Here is a 15,611-nt window from a genome sequence, read left to right on the forward strand (position 1 = left end):
GGAAATAGTTTTAGTTTTCTTTTAGAATTTCTGGTCCTTATATATTTTAGGTTTCAAGGTATTTTGAAATGCCCTTTAAAAACTGCTAAAATGAACGAGAAGAAAAATATGACTTTAAAATGTAAATAATTTACTACATAAGATGAACATTGAACATTTGGAAGTGTTTTGCTATTTTAGACAGTCATCTCGATTCATTGCATATGACTTAAATAATTTTCATTTGTTCCAGCTTCAAGTTATTCAGTGTATTGATGTGGCAGAGCAAGCATTGACTGCCTTGGAGATGTTATCACGTAGACACAGTAAAGCTATTTTGCAGGCAGTAAGTATTGCTTCCAATTAAAAAAAAGTTATTTTTATAATGATCATTACCATGGTTTTCTCTTCAAGCAAATAAAGACTCCCAGAAATCAAAATTCCTCCCTCTCTCCCCTCCCCTTTCTCTCTCACTTGCCCTCCCTCCCTGGATGAGCTAAAGTCTCTTATGACTCAAACATTTTTGTAAACTTTTGTTTTTATAGGGAGGCTTAGCAGACTGTTTGCTGTACCTGGAGTTTTTCAGCATAAATGCTCAGAGGAATGCATTAGCTATTGCTGCCAATTGCTGCCAGAGCATCACTCCTGATGAGTTTCACTTTGTTGCAGATTCTCTTCCACTGCTTACCCAAAGGCTAACCCACCAGGTTGGAAAATTCTTTGAACTGTTGTATAGTTTAAGTTTTTCATGTTGTACAGTTCAAGATATTTCATGCAGAATTTCCTGTAATTCTAAATGATCGTGAGATCCATTATGGGAGAAAATACTTGATATCAACCTAACTTGACAGCCAAAATAAAAAAGCAATTTGTTTCAGATTTTGTGGCTCTTTTTCTTATAAGATAAGTTAGATGCTTTTGCTTATTTCTTGGTCACTATCTTTAAGTCCTTAGTGACATTTTCCAGGATTTCAGTTATGATATGCATGACATTGTATATTTGTATATTAAAACATAATATTTTTATTCAAACCATATAGGATAAAAAGTCAGTAGAAAGCACTTGCCTTTGCTTTGCACGTTTGGTGGACAACTTCCAACATGAAGAGGTAGCGTCTTTTTTCTCTCTCCAGCATAATCTTAAAAAAGGTTTGATTATATGGAGTATTAATAATTTCTCTTCCTTTTCTCAAAGAATTTGCTGCAGCAGGTTGCTTCTAAGGATTTGCTTACAAACATTCAACAACTCCTAGTAGTGACTCCTCCAATATTAAGCTCAGGGATGTTCATCATGGTGGTGCGCATGTTTTCTTTAATGTGTTCCAACTGTCCTATGCTAGCAGTTCAGCTTATGAAGCAAAGTAAGTTCTTGAGTCAATTATTTGTATTTACTAGCTGGTAGTTTTTATAGATGAAATCCAACGAATCAGTAAATGCTAAGCTGGGGAAAGGATGATGCATAGGGTAGCAATAGAAACTTTTTGAGAAGCTGACAAGGGTACTACAGCACACTTCTTGATGAAATGTTTATTGATATAAGCATAGTCCATTACATGGCAAGGCTGTTCTAGCAGTATAGAAAGTTAGTAACGTAATTGTTAAAGCCTAAAACAATACAATAAAAGCAGTAAATTGCCCACATGACTGCTTCGCTCAACCACTACAATCTCAACATGCCTGGTTGTGATTGTTAAATGCCAAGTAATTTGCGTGGGGTGACTCGGGGATAGGGGGTATCCTGGTGGCTTCACTCAGGAGCTGAAAATCCTCCCTCCCAAAATCCAAGCAGGATTTTCAGCTCCTGAGGGAGAGACAAGCATGGCCTTTGTCGGGCATTCCAGGGTCTCCCCTGACATACCTCACCTTCTTTGCAGTAGCACGCTGCCTTTCTGCTTGGATTTTGGCTCCCTCTCATTGAGGACTGGCTAAAAGAGCTGCGTGCCAAGGGACTTCAGCTCCCTTTTAGCCAGCCCTCAGAGAGAAGAGTGGGTTTTCTCAACAGGTGGGGACAGTTTGTCCCCTTCCCTCAGAGTTTCCCCTTTGATGTTCTGAGGAATCTGGCAGAGAAGATTGCAAAAGGGGATTACATGATCAAAGGGTGCTTGGCAAACTGTTGTAAAGGCAAACAGGTTGCCAAGCACCCACATTGCAATCATGTGACTGCAATGTTTTGCGATGGTTGGAAGTCCTTTATGAGCTGCCATAATTCCAGACCCAACTAATGGCCATAAGTTAAAAACTAATCAGTACTCTTCCTGGATATCCTTATCAGCAACAAAATGGTGGCAAATTAGAAGCCCCAGTGTATTGAAAAAACATCCATACTAACCAAGTGCTCCACTACCAAAGTAACAAGCTCACGTCCCACTGGTGGAACTAGGTAAAAACATAATATACATAAGCAGAAACATACTGCAACAACTTAGAATGCCAGAAGAAGGAGGCAGGCCACCTATACAGCACCTTCCAACAAGAAGCATAGCCACACAACTTTATCAAAAAGTGCCTTACCATTCAACCCACTACAGCATAACCAACACGAGTTATGAAAAGGATAACACTGCCATACATCAAACACATTGCAAAGCAACACAGACTAGTACGACCACATGGCACTACCATAGTACATAAACCAATGAAAAGCCTCCAAATCATCTAAAATAAACCAAACTATCCAGTAATTAAAAAAAAGAAACCAGAAATCATGTACAACACATATAAGAGCTATAACAGCTACTATGTAGGAAAGACAGAACATGCAATAAAAATTTCTAAATTTCAGAACGTATGGACAAAGTTAGCCATAGTTTCAACTGGAAATCTGTTAAGAAGCTAGACCAGGTTAAATTTAAAAACATTAGGGAATTCTTGGAAGCTTGGCATTCAGACAAATCAGCAGAGACAGAGAGATAAACCACATTTACATACTATTCAAAAGAGATAATTAAAAAGTTAAAAAAGAAACAAAAATGATCAGAACATTCTTTGCCAGCAATCAATACCTAGATAAAGATTAAGACAAACAAGAAGTAAATAATATCCTAATAAAGGAATTAGCAAGTCAGACAAACAAGCAGTAAGCAATAGCTTAATCGAGGAACTACCAAGGAGAAAACAACACCCCCATCAACCCTGACAGGCCAAGTGACTATATAAACAGAGAGCAAACTCCATTTCCTTCCAGCACCGAAGATGTTATCTAGCCAGATAAAGAAACCTCTGCAAGAAAATAACAAAGCTCATAGAGCACCAAGACTCCACACATACTGTACTAAGTTTTATTTAGTGGGTAGCCTTAGAAAAGAGATTTCAAAGATCTGTGGCAATAGATAGCAGTGTCATGGCAAGTAATGAGAGTGTTCAAAGTACAAACTATTTGAGTTGGGCTACAAAATTAATTATGAATCTGGTGTCGGAAGATTGGAGAACTAGAAGAAAGTAGGACCCTAATATTAAGTCTCTGCAAAAGAACAACATAGCAAATCACTTGAGGTGTTTAAAAAGTTCATCAGGACCTTTATTATCTCTCCGTGACATCAGACAGACCATAAAAGCAATTTCTTTGTCAAATCCCAGCCTAATATTTGACTGAAATAGATCATGAAAAAAAATTATAAACTTTTAAAGCATGAATTGGAACTGGATGTCTATATGCCATTAGCTACAGAGAATGTAATGGGGAAAATATTGTTCTAATGCAGGAGTAGCTTTGGCATAATCAAAATTCAACAACTTTCACTGCACTAAACTCTGTTTTGCAAAACAATATTTTTCTTTGAAAAATTAATGGATGGAGAGCAGAATGAAGTGGTTTAAAGTAGCTATTGACATAATCGCTTTTATATAAATGCTTCCTTTCTCGTCTTCCTTTTTCTTCCATTCTGTAAATGTTCACATCGGGAAAAAACACATGTATATTTGTACAGAAGAGCCTCATTCTAAAAAAAAAAAATGTGGTGATTGCAAAATTCTTGAGAAGGCCACAATATATCTTTCAATTGTTGTATGTCATGACACTTGCCTAAACAAACATACAGAAAGAATGCCTATCTTGCAGTGTGTTATGTCCTTCTGTCTTCAAGGGCATGTGAAGTAATCAGTGTTGTGGTTTGGCTATTTTTCAATTGTTGTGTCTAGGTACCTAATTCAGATAGCTAAAAATTGGGTTTGTGTAGCATATTTTATTTATGTTCTGACATTGCATTTGTTGATTTTATCAGTTGTTTAAAGGCGTTTGATTCCAGCAGATTCATAACATTTCACAAGTGAATTTATGGAATCATCAATGAATGATCTGGGTTTGCATAAGCCACAAAAAATCCTACCCTATGTAGATGTAAAACTAGCATATATAACCAACATGTTGGTTATACATTACAGCAGAAACTAATATTTTAATTGTGTGGTTTTTATTAAAGATATTGCAGAAACTCTTCACTTTCTCCTTTGTGGAGCCTCAAATGGGAGTTGTCAGGAACAAATTGATCTTGTTCCAAGAAGTCCTCAAGAACTGTATGAACTTACTTCACTTATCTGGTAGGTTTCAGCTGAAATTATTACTCAGTTTTTGTCCAGGATCATATTTCATAATACCTAAAATGAGATGAATGCTGTTACTAAAACACACATTTACTGTTAAAATGTTGACTTGTTCTTTTTAGTGAATTGATGCCATGCTTACCTAAAGAAGGAATTTTTGCTGTTGACACTATGCTAAAGAAAGGAAATGCGCAAAACACAGATGGTGCAATATGGCAGTGGCGAGATGACAGGGGTCTCTGGCATCCCTATAACAGAATTGATAGCCGGATAATTGAGGTAGTAACATCAGCATATAAACAACTGCATATTATATAGGGGGTTGGACATCACTTACCAGCCACTGTCATAAATATAAGAACAACTAATCAAATTTCAACTATGAATTGCAGGTAGATGTTCGGAATTAGCACTAGTTGGCAAGATGTGATACGAATTTAATATTCATAAATTACTGAATCATTTGTTTGCTTTATCTGTATGATTAAAAAGTATTTCTTCCTAATATTGTATTTATTGCTGTTGAAAAGATGTCTCTATGTTTAATGTCTGTATTCCCCCTCCCCGATTTTATGTGAGCCGCCCTGAGTCCCCTCAGGGAAAAGGGCGGCCTACAAATATTAATAAAATCACAAAAAATCACAAAATCTACGGTCCATCAGCAGGATCACAGGATAGATTAAAGAAAATAAAGATGGTTAAACAATTTTAAAAAAAGCCAATACACTTTTAAAAGTATTATTCTGATATTAGTCACATATAAAGTTAGATGAACTCATAAACCTGTTTTCCATTTGACATTAAGCCAAAATGGTGGTTTTAAAAAATCCTGCAGAAGCAAATAACCCGCCCACTATGATTTAGTGTTGTGTGTGAATTAAGCCATTTAAAGCATTCTGTGATTACTCAGAAATGTGTTGCTGGGTAGGAAGAAGAGGAAGTTGTCCTAAAATAATTTGTACTTGTATTTAAACTTATATATTTGTTCTCAGGCAGCTCATCAGGTTGGTGAAGATGAAATAAGTCTGTCTACATTGGGGCGTGTTTATACAATTGACTTTAATTCTATGCAGCAGATCAATGAGGATACTGGAACAGCACGTGCCATTCAGAGAAAACCCAATCCTCTAGCCAATACCAGTACTAGTAAGCACTATTTTATTTTTGGCACTGAAGAGTGCTTCCTGTGTAGTCTTACAATTTATTTTTTCATACATTTATTTCTAGTTTTCTATGCAGCCAGCATTCCATATGCCAATTTCACATGGTTACAATGAAATAGTAAAAACAGTCAAAAACTGTAAAACAGCAATAATTTTTTTAAAAAGCTTACTGAAGACCAGCATTAATGCTATTGTCTAAATTTATTTCACCTTGGAGGAGATAATTTTGTAGGTATCCTGTGTCAGTATAGCAAAGGGTGATAATTTTACTCAGAAATGTTGGAAGCCAGTGCACTGCCCACAAAATGCTTAAATTGCTTTATATTTAAAGGTAACTTCAGGTAGAATACATTGCAATAGCCCAATCAGCATGGAATGAGAATGTAAGTAATTTTTGTCAGAGGCTCTTGCTCTAAAGGAGATGTAGTTGAGCAGTGGTATCCCTGTTAGTGGTCCAAGTTGTTAATCTCCACAGCTTTATATATTCATAATTCAAAAAGCAGATCCCACCTTGGGTTACTAATATCTTGTAGAAGGCATGCTAGTAAATTATTGAACTGCACATATTCCAGGAGTTTCAATTGGCAGGTTTAGCCACACAAAAAGGGGTGGTGGTGCAGAGGCTTTGGAAGGCTTGTAGAGTGCTCCGGGGGGGGGGGGGGGGGGGAGAGACAACGGTGAGCAAAAATGGCCCATTTTTTGCACATTTTTACCCTCCCCAGCTCCCAGGAGCATTTTGCAAGCCTCCCAAACCCTCTGCACGTCCATTTTTGCAAAGGAGGTGGGATTTCGATAGGCCAATAATGCGGTATTCTGTGTATAAGACGCACTCAGATTTTCACCCTCTTTTTTGAGGGAAAAAGGTGTGTCTTATACTCCGAAAAATATGGTAAGTTATATTGAAATTTGTGCTATTCTGTTGGATCTCACTCAGTGGCGGTAGAATGCTATGTTTCAAATCCCAAGGGAGAATATTTCTTTCAGTATGGAGTTAGATAAGTGAACTCGCCAGTGCTTGGTTACAGACTACAGAAGTGATGTATGCCATAACTTTGTAACTAGTTAAGGCTCTATTACAAAACTATTACGTTTTAGATCCCATGTTTATTTACTAGAATATTATTTGAATTTGACTGTTTTATTTATATTTTAAATATGTCCTTCATTTTTATGATCTATATTCTTTTCTAAAACATTGAGCATTAGTTTGATGTAATAGTTAAGATGTTGGTCTAGAACAGAGGTCCCCAAACTTGGCAACGGCCTATAAGATCTCATAGGTTAGGCCTCCTCCGCATTCCATCGGCCAGCCAATGCCGGCTGGCAACCACAAGGAGGAGGGCCTTCTCAGTAGTGGCCCCGACCCTTTGGAACGAGCTCCCCGTAGAGATCCGTACCCTCACCACCGTCCAGGCCTTCCGCACAGCCTTGAAGAACTGGCTCGCCCGTCAGGCCTGGGGATAAGGACCATTACCCCGCCCGAATGTTGTATGCATGTTGCGTATTATTTTATTATGTGTTGTTGTCTTAGTATTGTATTGTATTGTATTCCCCTCTCCCTGGTTTCTGTGAGCCGCCCTGAGTCCCCTCAGGGAAAAGGGCGGCCTACAAATAAAATCAAACTGAAACTGAAACTGAAACTTGTAGACTTTAACTCCCAGAATTCTCCAGCCAGCTGTTGAAGTCCACAAGTCTTCAAGTTGCCAAGTTTGGGAATCTCTGGTCTAGAATGGGGGTATTGGTTCTTACCTGATACGCTCCTTCTCTGGACAGGTGGAGACAGCAGTCATGCATGGGTTAACTTAGCCAGTAACCAATAGGACTGAGTCTACTGATTAGACGTCATAGCCTCTGAGAAGAGTCCTCCCGCTTCTTTGACGAAGGAGATAAGTAGACTGCTGTGCTCTAATAGGTTGCTCTCGACATTCACATCTCCAGATTATCACATTACTGCCTTTCCGCGAACTAGGCCCACACATAAAAAGAGGGTGGGGATGACTGCGGTCTCCACCTGCCCAGAGATGGGGGGCGGATCAGGTAAGAACAAATGCCCCATTGTCCAAAGTTGGTGGAGATGGCAGTCATGCATGGGACGTACCAAAGCTAGGATGGTCCCCGAGAGGGCATGAGACTGACTTAGGAGGCTATGACGTCAAATCAGTAGACTCAGTCCTATTACTGGCTGAGTTAACTCATGCATGACTGCTGTCTCCACCAACTTTGGAGATACTAGGAGACTGTGAGTTGTAGCATTGATAGCCACACTGAGTAATTTTAAATCAGTGTCTCTTCCTCAGCCAACCTATTTCACAGGATAATTATTGTGGGGAAAATTGGAGGAGGAAGAACTATTAATGTATGTTCACTGCCTTGAGTTGGTTATAAAGTAATAAAGACAAGATAAAAAATGAATAAATATTCAACAAAACTTTAAGAAAGGTTATTTATTTCCTAGTGGTTTGTTTGAAATTTAGTCAATTACTGGGGAATTTATGATATTTTTTGTAAATGTAAATGTGTTAAATGTTTTCTAAAATAATGCTATAATGTATAAATGGAATGGAATGGAATCAAATTGAATACTATGTGTACATTTAGCTCAATGCAAATAATTAAACATCTATCTATCCTTTTGCAGCCGGACATGCAGAATCAAAGAAGGATGATGCTCGAGCACAGCTAATGAAAGAAGATCCAGATCTAGCTAAATCTTTTATTAAAATCTTATTTGGTGTTCTCTATGAAGTATATAGTTCTTCAGCCGGACCTGCTGTTAGACACAAGTGCCTTAGAGCAATTCTTAGAATAATTTATTTTGCTGATGCTGAACTTCTGAAGGATGTACTGAAAAATCATGCTGTGTCAAGGTACTTATTAATTCATATCTTTGTTGTGAATGATACTAAAGTTTTCCTGAAATCAGTGTCTTGAAATTTTAATAATTTAATTAAATTAAAGTATTTAATTGTTTAAAGTTTCTGTATTTGACAATTATAGCTACAGTGAGAATTGTTGAGAACGTTACTTAATCAACATTAGATGTTTATTATTTAATAGTAAGTGCCCGCTGTTTCATTTATTTATATTAATACAGCATGTTTCCTATCTGAGTAGAATCAGGCAAATTATCGAATATTCCTGCTTAATACAGTAATAAAGCTATATGCAAACATTTATTTAAAATTATTGGATTGAGTCCAAGTGAAAGTCAGATGTTATGATGGAAATATTACTATTAAGAGAAGAGTAAGGCAAGGGTGTATTTTAGACTTCTTCCCCTTTAATTTCTTTATTAATAATTGAGACTCTCACATTTTCTGTTCATTATCCCAAAGTGTTAGGAAATTGCATCTTCAGCTTTGTAGTTCATTTAATTTTGTCATTCTCCCAAGTGGGAATGAGAAAGGCATTGAGGTCATTGTCTTCTTTTTGCCTAAATATTACTTAGAATAAATGATCAAAAAGCTAGTACCGTTATTAGTTTTTGCACTGCATATTGCAGGGCGCATAAGTAGTAAATATAAGTATCTTGAGATGCAGCTGGATCTCTCTTTATCTTAGAGCACACATTTCTCTTATTGGGTCAGGGTGTTCAACATATCGCCTCATCTTGATATTTTCCCATTCAAAATTTTATTCCTGCAACTTGCAGGGTCTTGCTAAAAAAAATTCTCAGCTTGTTTATGGAATTCAGATTTGTACTTTAACAAGTTTATAATATACTGGAAAATGTTGTCCCAGAATTAGTCTTATTTCCTATCACATTACTGACAAATTGCTTTTAGGAAAATTTTAGTGTGGCTTATTGATACAAAGGAAATAAAGAGCTAATGAGAAACTATACAAAATGCAAAAAAAGTAAAAGTAAGAAATAGGATAAAAAATGCAAGGTGTGAGACAGGGAAAGAAAATATAAATAACAATAGTTTACATCAGTGTTATTTGTCTCTCCTTGCAAACCATAATTGCTTCTCTTACCATGCTCTTTATTGCATTTATTCTTTAACTTCTTATTAAAGCTTCTTTTGAAGTTCATGTCCATCCAACCACAATTCAGTTGTCTCTTCCTTTTTGACCCATTCATTTTTCCTTTCTCTATTTGTTAATTACAAATTCTTCACTTACAGTATTTTTCAGAGTATGATGCACCTTTTTTCCTCCCCCCCCCCAAAAAAAGGCTGAAAATCTGGGTGCGTCTTATACACCGAATACAGCATTTTTTTGCCTCCCGAAGCCCCGTCCCTTCACAAAAATGGCCGTGCCTAGCCTTATGGAGGCTTTCAGACAGCTCCTGGGGGCTGGGGAGGGCAGAAATGAGCAAAAAATGGGCCATCTTTGCCCCCTCCCCCCAGCCCCTATAAGCCACCATAAGGCTATGCATGCAATTTTTTTGACAAAAACCAGCACGTTTTCACAAAAAATGATGTTTTTTTGCTCTTTTTTGCCCCCTCCCCCAGGAGCACTCTGCAAGCCCCTCCAAGGCTATTCATGCCTTTTATTTGAAAAAAACGGGCCCATTTTCGTGAGGTCTGTAAAGTGCAATAGCAATAGCAGTTAGACTTATATACCGCTTCATAGGGCTTTCAGCCCTCTCTAAGCAGTTTACAGAGTCAGCATATTGCCCCCAACAACAATCCGGGTCCTCATTTGACCCACCTCACAAGGATGGAAGGCTGAGTCAATCCTGAGCCGGTGAGATTTGAACAGTCGAACTGCAGAACTGCAGTCAGCTGAAGTAGCCTGCAGTGCTGCATTTAACCACTGCGCCACCTCGGCAAAACCTCCCCCCCCTTTCAGAAACCTCTTTAGTGTGATTGATGACAATTACATTGATCAAGTGCTGTGCCAGCAGAAAGAAGTCTTTGGTGCTGCAGGTTGTCAGCGAATTCTTTCTCCAGCACATGGATAAATACGCCTGGAAACACCTACCTACCTACCTACCTACCTTCTCTCTCTCTCTCTCTCCTGTATTTGTCTCTATCCCTCTACCTACCTACTCTCTCTCCCTACCTACTGTATTTCTCTCTATCCCTCTACCTACCTACCTACTTACTCTCTCTCTCTCTCTCTCCCTACCTACCTACTGTATTTCTCTCTCTCCCTACCTACTGTATTTCTCTCTCTCCCTCAATCTACCTACCTACCTACCTACCTACCTACCTACCTACCTACCTACCTACCTACCTACTCTCTCTCCCTACCTACCTACTGTATTTCTCTCCCTCCCTCAATCTACCTACCTACCTACCTACCTACCTACCTACCTACCTACCTACCTACCTACCTACCTACTCTCTCTCCCTACCTACCTACTGTATTTCTCTCCCTCCCTCAATCTACCTACCTACCTACCGACCGACCGACCTACCTACCTACTCTCTTTCTCCCTACCTACCTACTGTATTTCTCTCTCTCTACCCCTCTATCTAGCTACCTACTCTCTACCTCTCCCTACCTACCTACTGTATTTCTCTCTCTCTCCCTCTATCTACCTACCTACTTAAAAAAAAAATTGCCTCTTCAAAACCTTAGTGCGTCTTATACTCTAAAAAATATGGTATTCCCTATCAATCACCTAACCACTTCAGAGGACTTGTTTTTTATTGGCTAATTTTTTGCATTCCGTTCCCATTCTCATTTAGCATTCATTTGTTTTTACTCCATTCCTTCATGTTACAGTGTATAACTTCTTCCTTATTCCATTACGTTCAATATAACTTTTCTTTCCTGACATTCCTTGCTCTTCTACATAACAAAGCAGGCAGAAGCAGGATCTCCTTCATACCCATTCAACTTATTTTGACAAATATTCATTCCTTGTAATAGACCATACTATTTAACAGCTTTCTACAGCAGTTGCATTTCTTAAAATTTCTTAATGTTCCCATTTGTTTAAAACATTCTGCCAACTCTCATTTACTTACTTCCATTTCTCTGACACAATAATTATATCATTTGATATGCTAATTTTCATAGCTGTACACTGCATTGCATCCCAAATTCCACATAACATATCTAGGGGATCTGTACAATGCTATGTGTGTGTATGTGTGTGTATAGTGTGTATATTCATGTGTGCCCTATACTTTTTACTTTTTTACTTTTACTTCCATCATGTATCACTTTACCTGCTACATCCAGCCATCGGTTCTCAACTGCATACAGAATTAGTGCAAAACACAACCCAATTCTATATCTTATGTTTTCACTAAGTAAAGAATAATAGATTTTCTTTCTCAAATTTGTATTATTTCTCAATGAGAATTGACTCAAATATTCAGCAATAAAGATAAGAAATACAAATAATTTAGGAATGTATAGTTATTTTCAAACACTATTTTGGAAAAATGTACAGTCCAGCAAATAAACAAACAAACAAACAAACAAACAAACTCATGTTCCATTATAGGACTCTGTTGTTCCATTGTAGGACTTGCATATTAGCACATTGGGTATGCAATAGAAATGTAAAGTGTATGGCTAATGTTATTTTCAATATAATTTTCCTCCCCATCACCTGCATTGTGCTCACTAGTGAAAATATCATAATTTATCAAACTTAAATTGTCAGACCTGGAAGCCATTTTTATATGCATTTTACATAATCTTTTTTGTTGTTTGGTTATTACAGTCATATTGCCTCTATGCTGTCAAGTCAAGATCTTAAGATAGTCGTTGGAGCCCTTCAGATGGCAGAAATTTTAATGCAAAAATTACCTGACATTTTTAGTGTTTACTTCAGGAGAGAAGGTAATGCTAACTTTTGACTGGATTCTGGTATTTGGTATCCTACATAGAGTTTTGATTATATGCAAATAAGGTAATAAACAACTAGTTGTCAGCCCTTGGGCTGCCATTCATTCCTGGTAGCGTCTCTCCAGTATAAATTTAGTATTGTAGAACAATGAAAATTAAACTTCATGCTGTGTGATTCTTAGACTGTAAGGACTTGATGGAGCTTCCTATAATGATATGTGAGAATTACCTTTGGAGATTGGAAGAAAACCCACATTGTAGACAATGGTCCGATGAAAAGCAATTTAGTCCATACTCTCCCTAGTTTTCCAGACACTAAAAAAGGAGATGAGGGGATAAGTACTTTTATTCTAACAAGATTGTTAATGTAACCTTACAGTAAAATTGGATTAGTTCAACCATGTGTGGTTTTTGTCTCTCTTACAAGGCTGAGGTCCCCTCAATCCTTCTAATGAACTTTAGTGCTACACCAGTTCTAGCACTAACGTTTAGTAGCAGCAATAGCAATAGCAGTTAGATTTATATACCGCTTCATGACTTCTTGGACAGTTCTATGCAGTTTTCTTGGTGGTTTGCAATTATTTCTTTCAGGTTAATTTTTGATTTCCTGTCAAGGGCTGATAAAGATGGTAAAACATCACCCAGCTGGCTTCCATGCCTAAAGGAGATTAGAATCTGGGCTTCTCCAGTTTCAGTCCAGCACATTAACCATGATACCATGTTACCTCTCATCATATGTTTAAGATTGTGCAAAATGTTTCAAAATCAAAGTAATTTTCCTGTTTTGAATTCATAATAATTTGTTTTGAATTTAAAACAATATTTCAGCCATCTTGAAAGTGTTTGGAGCTTGAACCAAAACCCAAATGAAGAAGACAGTCTGTACTTACACAGACCAGATGTTGGTCCAAACAGGATATTTTAAATTTTAAATGGTTTGAAATCCAAGCATTTTGGATACCGTCACCCTCATTGACATGTCTTTTCTCTGCATTCCCTACTATATCTTCTCTTTCTTCTTCCTACTTCTAAGCAAATTTGAAATGTAGATTTTTAATATGGAAAAATGGTTGCTTGTTTCTGAGTCTATCCGCAGCAAGAAACATCTGAACTTTTATTTACGAGAAGAAATTGTTTTCTTGTTTTGGTTAGTTGTCAGATAGTGGTTGATCAAGTTCATTTTTTCCATTTACTTGTTTTTGTTGGCGGATAAACTTGATTTAAGTATTTTATATTATATTTTATTGTACCACTGTTTGCACGTAGGATAACTTTGGAATACTTGTGATCATTAGCCTATACAAGACTGGGCATCATGATCTTTGAGTGCACATGCAACATTTATTTTTTAAAGTAATTATTAAACCATGTTGTTTCTATCCAATTCTTTAAAGTAAAATTTTAATCTAATGAGCTATAAATCTGTCATCTTTTTCAGGAGTTATGCACCAGGTGAAGAATTTAGCAGAATCAGAGGCTTTACTGACAAGTCCCCCCAAGGCTTGCACTAATGGCTCAGGAACACTTAGTGCTACTACAACAGTAAGCACTGGAACAGCCACTACTGCTAGCAATGCTGCTTCAGACTTAGGTTCTCCAAGCTTACAGCATACCAGGGAAGACTCTTTGGACCTGAGTCCACAGGGGTGAGTTAACATGACTGGGTCTCCAAATCAGATATCCTCCTAAGGTATCTTATCAACTGGTTCAAGATTTTCTATTCTTTATTTGCATATAAAGAAAATTGGAGTGAAGAACATGATTCAGTATTGAATGAGTGAGTTTTAAAAGTCAACATAATTGGATGTTAGTATTGTTGTAATAATTTTGGACTTTCTCCAACATGCATTTGTTTTTTAAAGTCTGCATTTTTGTTCTAGCTGTCTTTGATCTTTTAAAATATATCAGCAGCTGATATTCAATGAATTATTTGCCAACCTGTCTCAACCTGTTTTTTTAAGCCATACAAAATGAAAAGTAGTATAAATCACCTGAGTATCAAGGCAGATATTTGCCTTCTAAACAATGCTTAAATGTTAAAATGTTAGCTGCTGATAAGTATATCTAGTAGGATCATTTAAAATCCATATGTATTTAAACTGATATTTGTTGAAATGTGAAGCCATATTAATAAGCCTGATATATAATGTGTTTTGATTCAATAGCCGACTAAGTGATGTTTTGAAGAGAAAAAGATTGCCAAAACGTGGACCCCGAAGGCCAAAATATTCACCTCCCAGAGACGAGGACAAAGTAGACAATCAAGGTAAGTTTTGTCAAAACAGATATTGTAAATTATTAAAATAAATTGAGATCTAGGTTTCTTCCAGCCACATTGTTTAGGTGGTATTGTCCTAGCCAACAAAACCATCTCAAGTGAAACTGCTGGGATAACCCACTTATGAAAAGCCTTTCAGTGACATTAAGGTTTCCCCCTTCTTGACAATACAAACCGTTTCATAAGGCTTCTCTTCAATGTATAGATGCCATCAGGGTTTTTTTATATCTAAATATTTTTTTAAATATTTAATTTTTAAATATGCCATGGATATTCTAATCCTGCATTTAAGTCCTGTTACCTTAGATGCCTTATTATTTCTTATCATAGCTTGTGATAAGAAATATCATACTTTTTGCTTTTGCTGTAAACTGCTGTGAGTCCCTTCATTGAAACCAACAGTATACATATTTAAATGAATGGACAAGCAAGCAGTTAAATATTGGTTACATAACATGAAATAAGAAGAATGTGGAACATCCTGTCTTATTCTTAAATATCTGTATGCTAGTTATTATTTATTTGCAGATACCTTGATTTGCTTGGGAGGGAAAAAAGAGTAATTATGGCATTTGGGTGACCCAAAGTATTATGGTAATAGGAGAAACCAACAGCAAATTTCTAATATTAAAAAAAATCCCTTTCTAAATGCAAATACACAGTATTTTTAAAAAAACAGATTGATGTCTTATTTCAGGCTGAGCATCCAACAACAGTTTGATTTAGAAAAGGTTTAATGATGAGTAGTAGTGCAGGGAATTACAAAAAAATAACTGTTCAGATGCATGCTTGCCCTGGAAAACACAGGGAAATAAAAGTCTTTCTTGATAGCTAGGCAAAGTGCAAATGGTTTAGAGTTAAGTCCAGAGTCAAACTGTAGGGCATTGATAGAATAC

At 36.9% G+C, this 15,611-nt stretch overlaps 1 protein-coding gene across 3 annotated transcripts in view; it reads left to right on the forward strand.

The window, feature by feature from the left end:
- Positions 1 to 15,611, forward strand: part of TRIP12 (thyroid hormone receptor interactor 12) — a 79,165-nt gene that overhangs the window by 42,216 nt on the left and 21,338 nt on the right. For all 3 annotated transcript variants that reach the window (XM_087725442.1, XM_087725445.1, XM_087725443.1), the window contains exons 12-22: positions 233 to 325; positions 525 to 686; positions 1,020 to 1,088; positions 1,175 to 1,340; positions 4,398 to 4,515; positions 4,641 to 4,797; positions 5,511 to 5,664; positions 8,320 to 8,548; positions 12,313 to 12,431; positions 13,876 to 14,083; positions 14,603 to 14,703. In XM_087725442.1, the coding sequence (XP_087581568.1) occupies positions 233 to 325; positions 525 to 686; positions 1,020 to 1,088; positions 1,175 to 1,340; positions 4,398 to 4,515; positions 4,641 to 4,797; positions 5,511 to 5,664; positions 8,320 to 8,548; positions 12,313 to 12,431; positions 13,876 to 14,083; positions 14,603 to 14,703 (1,576 nt within the window). The remainder of the gene's footprint in view (positions 1 to 232; positions 326 to 524; positions 687 to 1,019; positions 1,089 to 1,174; positions 1,341 to 4,397; positions 4,516 to 4,640; positions 4,798 to 5,510; positions 5,665 to 8,319; positions 8,549 to 12,312; positions 12,432 to 13,875; positions 14,084 to 14,602; positions 14,704 to 15,611) is intronic.

Source organism: Thamnophis sirtalis, unplaced genomic scaffold (assembly GCF_051295495.1).
Source record: "Thamnophis sirtalis isolate CommonGarterSnake01/CBP01778 unplaced genomic scaffold, rThaSir2_p1.2 scaffold_11, whole genome shotgun sequence".
Lineage (NCBI taxonomy): Eukaryota > Metazoa > Chordata > Lepidosauria > Squamata > Natricidae > Thamnophis > Thamnophis sirtalis.